At 55.1% G+C, this 12,294-nt stretch overlaps 1 protein-coding gene across 1 annotated transcript; it reads left to right on the forward strand.

The window, feature by feature from the left end:
- The first annotated feature begins 359 nt into the window (after positions 1–359).
- On the forward strand, positions 360–6,410 carry PGLYRP2 (peptidoglycan recognition protein 2). The gene is made up of 6 exons (XM_002722806.5): positions 360–493; positions 1,125–1,251; positions 2,782–3,708; positions 4,957–5,167; positions 5,715–6,012; positions 6,297–6,410. The coding sequence occupies exons 2-6, from the start codon at positions 1,188–1,190 to the stop codon at positions 6,387–6,389; spliced, it is 1,593 nt and encodes a 530-aa protein (XP_002722852.3). The 5' UTR covers positions 360–493; positions 1,125–1,187; the 3' UTR covers positions 6,390–6,410.
- Positions 6,411–12,294: the final 5,884 nt, after the last annotated feature.

The following is a 12,294-nucleotide window of genomic DNA, read 5'->3' on the forward strand; positions in this document are numbered from 1 at the left end:
AAAAAAAAAAAAAAAAAGGAACATCCGCCACTCTTGCCTCTGCCTCTGCCTCCCCTGGGGTGCGGCCCCCAGACACAGGGTCCCTCAGCACCCTACATCCTGAGTCCCTAACTGTGTGTCTGGGTTGCTGTGGAGGAGGGGTTGGAGCTGGGCCCCCAGGAAGAGGAGATCTCCCCTTTCCCATCTGAGCAGGTCCCAGTGATGGCTCCCAGGGGGATTCCCAGCTCTGGGCTCAGCCTGGGCTTTCCGAGGCCTGTACAGCGCCTGCCTGTCACTGAGTCTCCAGCCTGGTGGGTGCCTTTGGAAACTCCCTGGGCTGGTTTTGGGGTGGGAGGTCCATAAGGAAGTGATTCACAGGCTCAGCAGGTTACACACCTCGAGCCGCCCCCGCTGGCTCTGGGATAAAGGGGAAATTGACCCACACTCTGTGAAACGCGTTCACAGGCCCCGGGGCAGAGGAAGACGGAGGACCCTTGACTATCAGCCAAGCCAGGTGAGTCCAGGAGCCAACTCCTAGGACAAAGCTAGGCTCCCTAATACCCAGGCTGAACCCCCCCCCCGGGGGGGGGGGGGGCTTGGGATCATGGACTAGAATTAGGTAATGGGTGATATCTCCTGGCCCCTGCCCTCAGCCCCTGCACCCACCATCTGCTGAGACACAGAATGACAGCTCCTTCCCCCCCACCCTGTGCCTCCAGCCACAACACAGCCAGTCTTAACCAGCCCGGCAGGTGGGAAAATGAGAGTACTCTGCAGTGGTCAGCAGCAGCTATAGAGCTGTCACTGTTGGGAGAGAGCTGGATTTACTGGATGAGCCTCAGTTTACCTCTGTCGAGAATAGGCACATTGTTGGATTCTGAACCACCCCTCCTTCAGGCCCCTCCTAAGTTGAGCCTGGCTTACTGACCCTTGGTTTCAGCCTGAGAGGCACAGAACAGGATGGGAGAGCTGTTGAGCCCCAGATGACCTTGGCCTAGGGTACTCTGACCACCACCACCCCGCTGCCACTGCTGCTGCTGCTGCCTCCCGCCCACAGCTCTGCGAGGGGGTGACCGTGTCATTCACCGCTGGACTTTGAGAGGGCCAAAGACTCTGCTTGGTTCTCTGTGCCTGTCTCTGAACAGCACCTGCTAAGGTTCCCGGCTGAGACTGTCAGGGCACTGCCCCCAGGAAGCTGCGACCCCACAATGATGACCTGGGGTGTCTTCGGGATCCTGCTTGGATTGCTGTTGTGGCCGGAGCCAGGGAGAGGTGGGTCGGGTCGGGGTTGGGGGAAGGCAGAGGCCTGGAGCCGGGACTCTCCGCTCCCCTCTCTCTGGTCCTGTGTGAGGTGTGGCTGGAGATCTCAGGGGCCCCAGCTCTCAGTCTGGGGATACAGATGTTCCTAGCCCTGTGAAATCAGGTCAGGAATGGGTGGAAAGGACCTGGGACCTGGGACCTGGGACCTGGGACCTGGGAAGGAAGGCTTCCTGGAGGAGGAGGCACGGAGAGAGGACAGAAAGAATTGCATTTGGTAGAGAGGAAGAATGGAACTTTTTTTAAAAAAGATTTATTTATTTATTTGAAAGTCAGAGTTACACAGAGAGAGGAGAGGCAGAGAGAGAGAGAGAGAGAGAGAGAGAGAAAGAGAGAGAGAGAGGTCTTCCTTCCGATGGTTCACTCCCCAATTGGCCGCAAAGGCTGGAGCTGTGCCAATCTGAAGCCAGGAACGTCTTCTGGGTCTCCCATGCGGGTGCAGGGGCCCAAAGACTTGGACCATGTTTTACTGCTATCCCAGGCCATAGCAGAGAGCTGGCTGGGAAGTGGAGCAGCCAGGTCTCAAAACGGCACCCACATGGGATGCTGGCACTGCAGGCCAGGGCGTTAACCCGCTGTGCCACAGCGCCGACCGAAGGGGACATTTTTTATGCAGGGAAGAACAAGGTTATGGAGAAATTACAGAACAGGCTGTCTGGAGGAGAACTCAGATTCTGGACTGGGAGGGGATTAAAGCATCCTGGGTTCAAGTCCTGTCTCTGCCGTTTTCCCAGCTGTGTGGCCTTTGTGGGTAACTGAACCTCTCTGTGCTCCGGGTGGCTTAGCTATGAAAGGCAGCCGATAGGACCCAGCTTGCGGGGTTGTTGTGAAGATCACATGAGTTAAGTTACGTAAGCCACCCAGAGTGGAGCTTGGCACATGATACATATTGAATAAACATGATTCAACAACCCAACCACTACTCAGATGATCCTAGCCCTTCTGGGGCCCAGGTACAGCCACTGATACTTCCCCCCACAAGGCACAAGCCTGCCCCGCTCCTCCCCCTGGGGTTTCCTTTAAGACACTTTTCCCTGTAAAATCACCCACTTCTGCTCTGTCACCTAAACCTGTCCATCTTCCCCACCCCTTTAGTATCGGGGGACCCCTCTGCCATCTTCATCACTCACCACCCCACCACACCCTGGCTACCTTGTCTATCCCTGCACACACACACATACACACACACACACACACCAAAATCCAGCTCCACAAAGCAGCCAAAGGCACAGTCTTAGAATGCCAGCCTAGCTCTGGCCCTCTCCTGCTCGTAACCCCACTGTGTCTCCCCAGTGCTCACAGGTGGTCCAAACTCCTGGGCCAACACAGCCTGCCTCAGTTTCCCTGTCTGCCCAGGACAGTGCTCGGGACCCAGATCCTCAGAAAGAGAGCCGGGAGCGCCAGGAAAAGGCAGAATCGGCTGGGGAAGGTTTAGGAAGGCAGGAAGCTGCCCCTCTGGCCTCACACGTCCTCTCTTATCTGCAGCCTCTTTGCCCTTGAACATGGAATCTGTAATCCAGGCCCTGACCGAGCTGGAGCAGGAGGCACCAGCCACTGAGGCCAGACACACAGCCCCCGCATGGCTGTTGTCAGTGCAGGACGCTGGCCACCGCAACCCACTCCGTGGCTTCCTCCTGGAGGCACCAGAGTTCAAGGCTGCGGCGCGGGAGCCCCGCCCACTGAGCCCCGAGCTCCTAAGCTTCGTGGAGGAAGTTACCAGACATGATGTACGGGACGGGCAGGAATATGGGGTGGTGCTGGCCCCTGATGGCTCAACCGTGGCCGTGGAGCCTCTGCTGGTGGGGCTGGAGGCAGGGTTGCGGGGGCGCAGGGCTGTGAACTTGACCTTGGATAGCTATGCCGCTGCGTCCTGGGGTGCTGGAGCCAGCTTCCCAGCAGACCAAGCCGAGTCCCCCAATACTATGGACAGCCTCCTGGTGGCTACCCTGGCTGGAGACCTGGGCCTGACCTTCCTCCAAGACCCCCAAATCCCGAGCCAGCCAGGCCTGGGAACGGAGGGCTGCTGGGATGAGCTCTCTTTCCCAAGGAACTTCACACTCCTGGACCCCAAGCCGTCAGCACTCACCATGGCCTTCCTCAATGGTGCCCTGGACGGGATCCTCCTCGGAGACTACCTGAGCCGGAACCCTGAGCCCCGGCTACCCCTCAGCGACCTGCTGGGCCAGTACTATGGAGCTGGGGTTGCGGGAGACCCGGGACTCCGCAGCAACTTCCGACGGCAGAATGGGGCCACTCTGGCTTTGGCCCCTACCCTGGCACGGCAGGTGTTGGGGGCCCTTGTCCTGCTACAGGCCCTGGAGCCAGCCCACCCCCAGCTGCAGAATATGAGCCAAGAACAGCTGGCCCAGGTGGCTACCCACGCCACCAAGGAGTTCACTGAGGCCTTCCTGGGTGAGATGGCCCCCACCCTCTCTGACCCTCTTCCTCCCCACTCTTTGTGATCAAGAAAGCCCAGGACTAGGTGGGGTGGTGGTGGTGGGGGGTGCACACAGAAGGCACAACCAGGTATCTGGTTGGGAGGCAGAGACAGCTGCACAGGCGAGCCAGTGCTGTGGTGGAGCTTTGAAGGATGAGCAGGAGTTCATCTGATTAATTTTTTGATAATTTTTTAAGATTTATTTTAATTTTTAAGGCTGAGAGAGAGAGAGAAATCCTCCATCTGCTGATTTACTCCCCAGATGGCCCCAACAGCCACAGGCTAGGCCAGGCCAAACCCAGGAGCCAGGAGTTTCATCCGGGTCTCCCAAGTGGGTGGCAGAGGCCCAAGCACTTGGGGGCATCCTCTACTGCTTTTTCCAGCCACATTAGCAGGCAGTTGGAACAGAAGCAGAGCAGCCGGGACTCGAACTGGTGCCCATATGGGATGCTGGCACTGCGGTGGCGGCTTTACCTACTATGACACATCTGCCCCTGATTTTTTTTTTTTTTTTTAATGTGAGGAAGCGGATGTTCCCAATAACAGTCTCAGCCTCTGCTAAAGCAGAGTTGAAGTGCAAGGTCAGAGCGTCTTCAGGGAAGTTGCTTCACTTCTCTGGACCTCACGACATCTCAGCCACCTCTTGGGTTTGCTGAATCTCAACGGAGATTCCCCATCCTATAAAAAAATTTATATATGTATTTGAAATGACAGAGATCTTCCATTCACTGGTTCACTCTCCAAATGGTTGCAACAGCCTAGGTTTGGGAGCCAGGAGCCAGGAGCTCCATCCAGAGCTCCCACGTGGGTGGCAGGGGCTCAGGTATTTGGGCCATCCTCCGCTGTTTCCCCAGGTGCAGGGAGCTGGATGGGAAGTGAAGGAGCTGTTGGCCACGGGATCGCAGGCTTCCAGGGGAGGGGCTATGCCACAGTCTTATTTCCTCAGTGTGGCTGTTCTGTCCCAGCGCTCAGGGCAGGGCCAGCTGGAGAGACCGCAGAGCCTTGAAATCTGCTCTCAAAGTCTTGGGCTTTATCCTGAAGCTATTGCAGCAAAGCTAAGGATGGTGTTCGATTTTAGTCCAGCTGTCCCCCAACGGGGGCCAGGGTGCGGTGACACCAGACCCCTCGTCCCAAACCTGGGAGGAGGCTGGAGGGATGGTGCCGACCCGCGCTGTCACGGGGAAACGCTTGCTGACCCCAGCCCTGCACGCCCTGGCCCTTAGGATGCCCCGCCATCCACCCGCGCTGCCGCTGGGGCGCAGCGCCCTACCGGGGCCATCCGAAGCCACTGCAGCTGCCGCTGGGGTTCTTGTACGTGCATCACACGTACGTGCCGGCGCCAGCCTGCACCGACTTCGCGCACTGCGCCGCCGACATGCGCTCCATGCAACGTTTCCACCAGGACACGCGTGGCTGGGACGACATAGGCTACAGGTGGGCGAGGCCGGGCCTGGAGCAGGGGCGGGGCGGAGGAGCTCGGGTGGGAGGCTGAGGGGGCGGAGCCTTTGCGAGGGGGTGTGGCTTGACAGGGGAAGAGTTTGCTAAGCGTGGGACTAAGTTGGAGAGGGTCTATTCTCGGGCCGGGGCCTTATGGAGGACTAGAAATAGCTGAACCGTGGAAATCTGTTTTTTTTTTTTTTTTAATTTTATTTATATAACGAGACCAGATTTCATAGGCACAATTCTAAGAAGATAACCAAGGGTAGGACCCCTGAGGGCGGAGATGGAAGTAGGGCAGAGGCGGGGTTTGGGGGAGGGGCAGAGCCTATGAGAGGGTTGGGACTGGGGCAGGACATGCTAGACTTGAGAAAAAGTGGCGAGAGGGGCGCGACGCAGGGGGCATACCAGGAGAGGTCAATGCGGGGGGGGGTACCACGCTGCAGTCGGGTGTCCCCCGGGACTTGGGGGGGTCCCAAGGCTCCTGGCCAAAGGAGAAGGTGCCCCCCGGACGCCTACCTCTCTCGCTCCCCTCCCTGCGCAGTTTCGTGGTGGGCTCGGACGGCTACGTGTACGAGGGCCGCGGCTGGCACTGGGTGGGCGCACACACGCTCGGCCACAACTCCCGCGGCTTCGGCGTGGCCTTCGTGGGCAACTACACGGCAGCGCTGCCCACCGAGGCCGCGCAGCGCGCCCTGCGAGACCAGCTCCCCGCCTGCGCGCTACGCGCCGGTCTCCTGCGGGCCGACTACGCGCTGCTCGGCCACCGCCAGCTCGTGTCCACCGACTGCCCGGGAGACGCGCTCTTCGGCCTACTGCGCACCTGGCCACGCTTCGCCGCCGTGAGTCTGAGGCCCCCGACCCCCGCCTGTCACCCCCTTCTGCCAACACAACCTCCACCCAGCCATGGCCTCGCCCTGTCCCGGCCCCCCAGCCTCGACCGCTTAAGCACCTCTCAGTCACACCTGGACTATCTCAGGCTCCCTGCCTCCTCCTGCCACGCGCCTGCTCTGCCCACACCAGCCTGCAGTGGGCGCTCTGGCTCTGGGTCCCTATCCCACCTCCAGGAGGGCAAACCCAGCCACCCACAACCCCAGGCCTCACACACTCCCTTGCCTTTTTCTAGACTGTGAGGAGGAGAACGGCCAGGAGGAGCTCTCGCAGACGGAACAGAGCCCACCCCTCAAGGAGCATCCCCCCCACCGCAGACCTCCAATAAAGAGACCCTGGAGAGAAAGCACCTGTTCCTGCTTCCTCTGTGTTTGCACCTGTCGTCTTGCTGGAGTTTGCCCAGAGCAGACCTGCGATGAGAATTCCAGGACAGGGGCTGCGGCATGGCACATAAGACCCAGCTGTATCCATAAGACACCTGCATCCAGTATCAGCACTTGGGTTCAAATCCCAGCTCTGCTTTCTAGTCCAGCTTCCTGCTGTCGGTCATCCTGGGAGGCAGCAGATGATGGCTCGAGTTCTTGGGTTGCCACCACCCATGTAGATAACCTGGATTGGATTCTGGGCTCCAGGCTTTGGTTTAGCCCAGCTCCAGTTGTTGTGGGCATTTGAAGAGTGAACCAGGTAGATGGGATCTCTCTCTCTCTCTCTCTCTCTGCCTCTGTCTTTGTCTTTGTCTTTCAAAAAATGCGAATCAATAGGTTAGAAAAAATTCAAGATAATTCTACTTTGGTGCAAAAATGGTTTGAAATGTATGTATATAAGAAGTCTCTGGGCTGGTGCTGTGGCATAGTAGGCTATGCAGAGCCGGCATTCCATATGGGCGCCAGTACGAGTCCTGGCTGCTCCACTTCTGATCCACCTCCCTGACAATTCACCTGAGAAAGCAGTGGAAGATGGCCCAAGTCCTCGGGCCCCTGCATCCACTTGGGAAACCTGGAAGAAGCTCCTGGCCCCTGGCTTTGGATCAGCCCCACTCAAGCCATTGCAGCCATTTGGGGAGTGAACCAGTGGGTGGAAGACCTCTCTCTTTCTGTGTCTCTCCCTCTCTCTGTCTGTAACTCTACCCCCCAAGCAAATAAATAACATCTTTTTAAAAAAACAATGAAGTCTTCAGAAAGTTCATGGAAAAGTGTATTATGGAAAAATTATCCATATATTTCAAAATTTGGGGCACCAAAATAAACTTATTATTTAATTCTATTTTTCACAAACTTTTTAAAGGCCAGAGTTACAGAGAGAGAGAAAGAGAGAAACACAGAGAGAGGAGCTCTTCCATCCACTGGTTCACTATCCAAATGGCCACAATGACCAGCACCGGGCCAGGCTGAAGCCAGGAGCTTTATCCAGGTCTCCCACATAGGTGGCAGGGGCCCAAGTACTTGGGATCATCTTCTGCTATTTTCCCAGGCCATGAGCAGGGAGCTGGATGGGAAGTGGAGCAGCTGAGACACAAACCAGTGCCCATATGAGATGCTGGTGCTGCAGGTGGCAGCTTTACCCACCATGCCATAATGCTGGCTGCTTCCACAAACTTATTAAAAAGATTGATCAGGGCCAGCACTGTAGTGTAGCAGGTAAAGCTGCTGCCCACAGTGCCAGCATCGCATATGGGCACCAGTTCAAGTCCCAGCTGCTCCACTTCCGATCTAGCCCTCTGATGGCCTGGAAAAGCAGTAAAGATGGCCTGGGTGCTTGGGCCCCTGTACCCACATGAGAAACCCAGAAGAAACTCCTGGCTCCTGGCTTTGGATTGCCCCAGCTCCAGCCATTGTGGACATTTGGGGAGTGAACCAGCGAATGGAAGACCACCACCCCCCGCCTCTGCCTCTCTGTAACTCTGCCTTTGAAATAAATAAACAAATACTTTTTTCAAAAAAAGAGAGATTGATTGATTGATTGGAAAGGCAGCATGAGAGAGAGAGAGAGATCTTCCATCCACTGATTGACTGTCTAAATGGTCGAAACAGCCAGGGCTGGTCCAGGCTGAAACCAGGAGCCAGGAATACCATCTGGGTCTCCTGCATGGGTGGCAGGGATCCGGGTCCCTGGGCCATCATCTGCCACACTCCTAAGCACATTAGCAGGGAGCTGGACTGGAAGCAGAGTAGCCAGGACTTGACCCCAGACACTCCAGTTTGGGATGCAGGGGTTCCAAGCAGTGGCTTAACGTGCTGTGACACAGTGCTGGCCCCTTCACAAACTCTTGGAAGTGCACTTGTGTGTGCAGAGACACCCCCCACTCCTTAGCTTGCCTTTTTTTTTTTTTTTTTGAAGATTCTTTTTTTATCTGAAAGTCATAGTTACACAGAAAGAGAAGTAGAGGCAGAGAGAGGTCTTCCATTTGCTGGTTCACTCCCCAGTTGGCTGAAACAGTCAGAGCTGCACCAATCCAAAGCCAGGAGCCAGGAGCTTCCTCCAGGTCCCCCACATGGGTGCAGGACTTGGGCTATCTTCCACCGCTTTCCCAGGCCACAGAAGAGAGCTGGATCAGAAGTGGAGCAACCGGGTCTCAAACCGGCGCCCACATGGGATGCTGGCACTGCAGGCAGCAGCTTTGCCTGCTATGCCACAGCACCGTCCCCCTCAGCTTGCTTTGATCATTCCACCTTGTATGCATATATCATATGACATCACAACCCACAAACATATTCAATTACAATCTGATAGTCAAAAATAATAAAACAGGGGCTGGCATTGTGGTGTAGGGAGTAAAGCCACTGCCTACGACACCAGCATCCCAAACGGGGCATCGGTTTGAGTCCCAGCTGCTCCACTTCCCATCCAGCTCCCTGCTAATGCACCTGGAAAAGTGGTGGAAGGTGCTTGAGGCTCTGCCACCCATGTGGGAGACGCAAAGAAATCTTCTGGCTTCAGCCTGGCCCAGCCCTGGCTGTTGCAGCCATCTGGGGCATGAACCAACAGATGGAAGATCTCTCTCTCTCTCTCTCTCTCTCTCTCTCAACTCTGACTTTCAAATAAATGAATCAATCTTTATATAAAAGATTTTTAAAAAATAAAAGCAAGAAATAAAGACCTCCTACTCAGAATAGACTGCAAAGTTTACAAGACCCAGTGCAAAAGAAAAATGCAGGGTCCCTTGCTTTAAAAATGCAATAATTTCAGGAAAGCAGCAGAGTGGATCCTTCTGAGCCTAGGGTCCTTTGGGATTACACAGGCCACACACCCATGCAGTCTACCCTCTACATCCCATGGATTCTTGGCAACCCTGCCTTTGCAAAAACTATTTCCTCTACCTGGTATACACCTCCTGTTTATACGTCAGTGTAAATGTCACCCCCTCAGGAAAGCCCTCTCTGATTTTTCCAGCTCCAAGAGCAGCAGTCCTGCTCAACATCTACTCCAATCTATTTCCTTCCAAGTAATCTTTTATTTATTTACTTGAAAGGCAATTACAGAGAGAGAGAGAGAGAGAGAGATCCTCCATCCGCTGGTTCACCCGCCCCCCCCCCCCCAAATGGCCACAACAGCCCAGAACTGCATGTGGCCGAAGCCAGGATCCAGGAACTCCATGCCATTCTCCCACATGGGTAGCGGGGACTGAAGCACTTGAGTCATCTGCGGCTGCTTTCCCAGGTGCCTTAGCAGAGAGCTGGAGCAGAAGTGGAGCAGCCGGGACTCGAACCGGTGTCCATACGGGATGCAGCTATCTCAGGCAGTGGCTTACCCTGCTGTGCCTCAAGGCTCACATCCCAGTGCCCTTCACTAGCCACAAATGTCCTGTGCTCGCATTTAGGATCTGTCTCTCTCCGTGACCGGTGGGCTTCAGGAAGGCAGGAACCACAGTTATCTCATTCCCCGGGGCTTCTTCAATGTAGTAGACACTGAGGAGACATTTGTTGAATCAACAAAGACTCACCTTATGAACCTCTTGAAACTGATATTATCATCTTGCCATACAAACAAGGAAACCTAGTCTGAGAGAGAGGAAGTGACTCCCCGGACGTCAAACGGTGACACAGGGGCCAGCTGGCGCGCCACCCCCTGCAGTCCAGTTTCTGGGTCCGAATGACACCCGCTCACTTATTCCTCAGAAACACCGTGGACTCACCTTTTGCATTTTTATTTCTTCAAGGAACCATGGACAGGAGGAGTAACCAATACAGGATCACACAGCAGAATGCACGGCTGATGAGTTTCTGCTAGGAACCACACCCAGGCAGGCAGCACCCAGCTCAAAAAATAGAACGTGTTAAATGTGTGCTATGTGAATTTTCACTTCAGTAAAGAAAAGGCAGGGCTGGCTTGGTGCAGCCATTCAAATCCACTGCCTGTAGTGCTATCCTCCCATACCAGAGAGCCAGTTTCTTCCTGGCTTCCGATCCCGCTCCCTGCTAATGCACCTGGGAAAGCAGCAGAAGACGGCACAAGTGTTTGGACCTCTGCACCCGTGTGGGAGACCCAGATGGAGTTGCAGGCTCCTGGTTTTGTCCTGGACTCAACTATTACAGGCATTTGGGGAGTAAACCAGTCAATGGAAGTTCTCTCTGTGTCTCTCAAATAAGTAAAATATTTTTAATGGAATTCAGGGTGCTGGCATTGTGGCATAACAGGTAAAGCCACCACCTGTGACATTGGCATCCCATATGAGCACCGGTTCGAGTCCCAGTTGCTCCACTTCCAATCCAGCTCCCTGCTAATGCACCTGGGAAGCAGCAGAAAATGGCCAAGTGTTTGGGTCTCCCTATGTGGGAGACCAAGAAGAAGCTCCTGGCTCCTGGCTTCAGATCGGCCCAGCTCTGGCCACTGTAGCCAATTGGGGAGTGTACCGGTGGATAGAAGACCTCTCCCTCTCTCTGCTTCTCCTTCTCTCTCTCAGTAGCTCTGCCTTCCTTTCTAAATCCCAGAGGGGAAAAAAAAGGCGGCAGCAGCAGCAGGGAGCCTAAAACTCAATCCTGACTTTTTTTTTTTTTTAAGATTTATTTTATTTATTTGAAAGACAGAGTTAGAGAAAGAGGTCTTCCATCCGCTGGTTCACTCCCCAGATGACTGCAATGGCCGGAGCTGCGCCAATCCAAAGCCAGGAGCCAGGAGCTTCTTCTGGGTCTCCCACATGGGTGCAGGAGCCTAGGGACTTGGGCCATCTTCTACTGCTATCCCAGGCCATAGCAGAGAGCTAGATCAGAAATAGAGCAGCCGGGACTAGAACCTGCACCCGTATGGTCTGCTGGCACTTCAGGCCAGGGCTTTAACCCACTGCACCACAGCACTGGCCCCATCAATCCTGGTTTTGAACTATCAACTGCTGCCTCCCAGAATACCCACTGGCAGGAGACTGGATTGCAACCAGAGTTGTGACTCAAACCCGAACTCCTGGATAAAAGCCTCTTTTTTTTTTTTGAAAATTTATTTATTTGAAAGACACAGCATGAGGGCCGACACCGCGGCTCACTTGGCTAATCCTCTGCCTGCGGCGCCGGCACACCGGGTTCTAGTCCTGGTTGGGACACCAGATTCTGTCCCGGTTGCTCCTCTTCCGATCCAACTCTCTGCTGTGGCCTGGAAGGCAGTGGAGGATGGCCCAGGTGCTTGGGCCCTGCACCCGCATGGGAGACCAGGAAGAGGCACCTGGTTTCTGGCTTCAGATCGGCGTGGCGCACTGGCTGTAGCAGCCATTTGTGGGGTGAACCAACGGAAGGAAGACCTTTCTCTCTGTCTCTCTCTCTCACTGTCTAACTCTGCCTGTCAAGCAAGCGAGCAAGCAAGCAAGACACAGCATGAACAGCATGAGAGGGAGAAACAGAGGGAGGGATCTTTTATCCATGGGGGGGCGGGGGGGGGGGTAATTTTATCCACTGGGTCACTTCCCAAACGACCGAAACAGACAAGGGCTGGGCCAGGTCCAAGCCAGGAACCAGGAACTCCATCAGAGTCTCCCACATGGTTGACAGGACCCCAAGCACTTGAGCCATCACCTGCTGCCTTCCTATTAAAATTTTTTATTTATTTATTTGAAAGGCAGAACTACAGAGAGGCAGAGACAAAGAGAGATCCTTCATGCATTCACTCCCCAAATTGCCGCAACAGCCAGGACTGGGCCTCCCATGTGGGTATAAGCATCAAGGCACTTGGGCCATCTTCCACTGCTTTCCCAGGCACATTGCAGGGAGCTGGATCAGAAGTGGAGCAGTGGGAACTTGAACCGGTGCCCC

This window comes from Oryctolagus cuniculus, chromosome 16 (genome assembly GCF_964237555.1).
Source record: "Oryctolagus cuniculus chromosome 16, mOryCun1.1, whole genome shotgun sequence".
Taxonomy (NCBI): Eukaryota; Metazoa; Chordata; class Mammalia; order Lagomorpha; family Leporidae; genus Oryctolagus; species Oryctolagus cuniculus.

Coding starts and splice junctions, on each gene's coding strand:
- PGLYRP2 (XM_002722806.5), top strand. CDS start 1,188: ATGATGACCTGGGGTGTCTTCGGGATCCTGCTTGGATTGCTGTTGTGG. Junction 5,168..5,714: donor TGGGACGACATAGGCTACAG/GTGGGCGAGGCC, acceptor CTCCCTGCGCAG/TTTCGTGGTGGGCTCGGACG. Junction 6,013..6,296: donor CCTGGCCACGCTTCGCCGCC/GTGAGTCTGAGG, acceptor GCCTTTTTCTAG/ACTGTGAGGAGGAGAACGGC.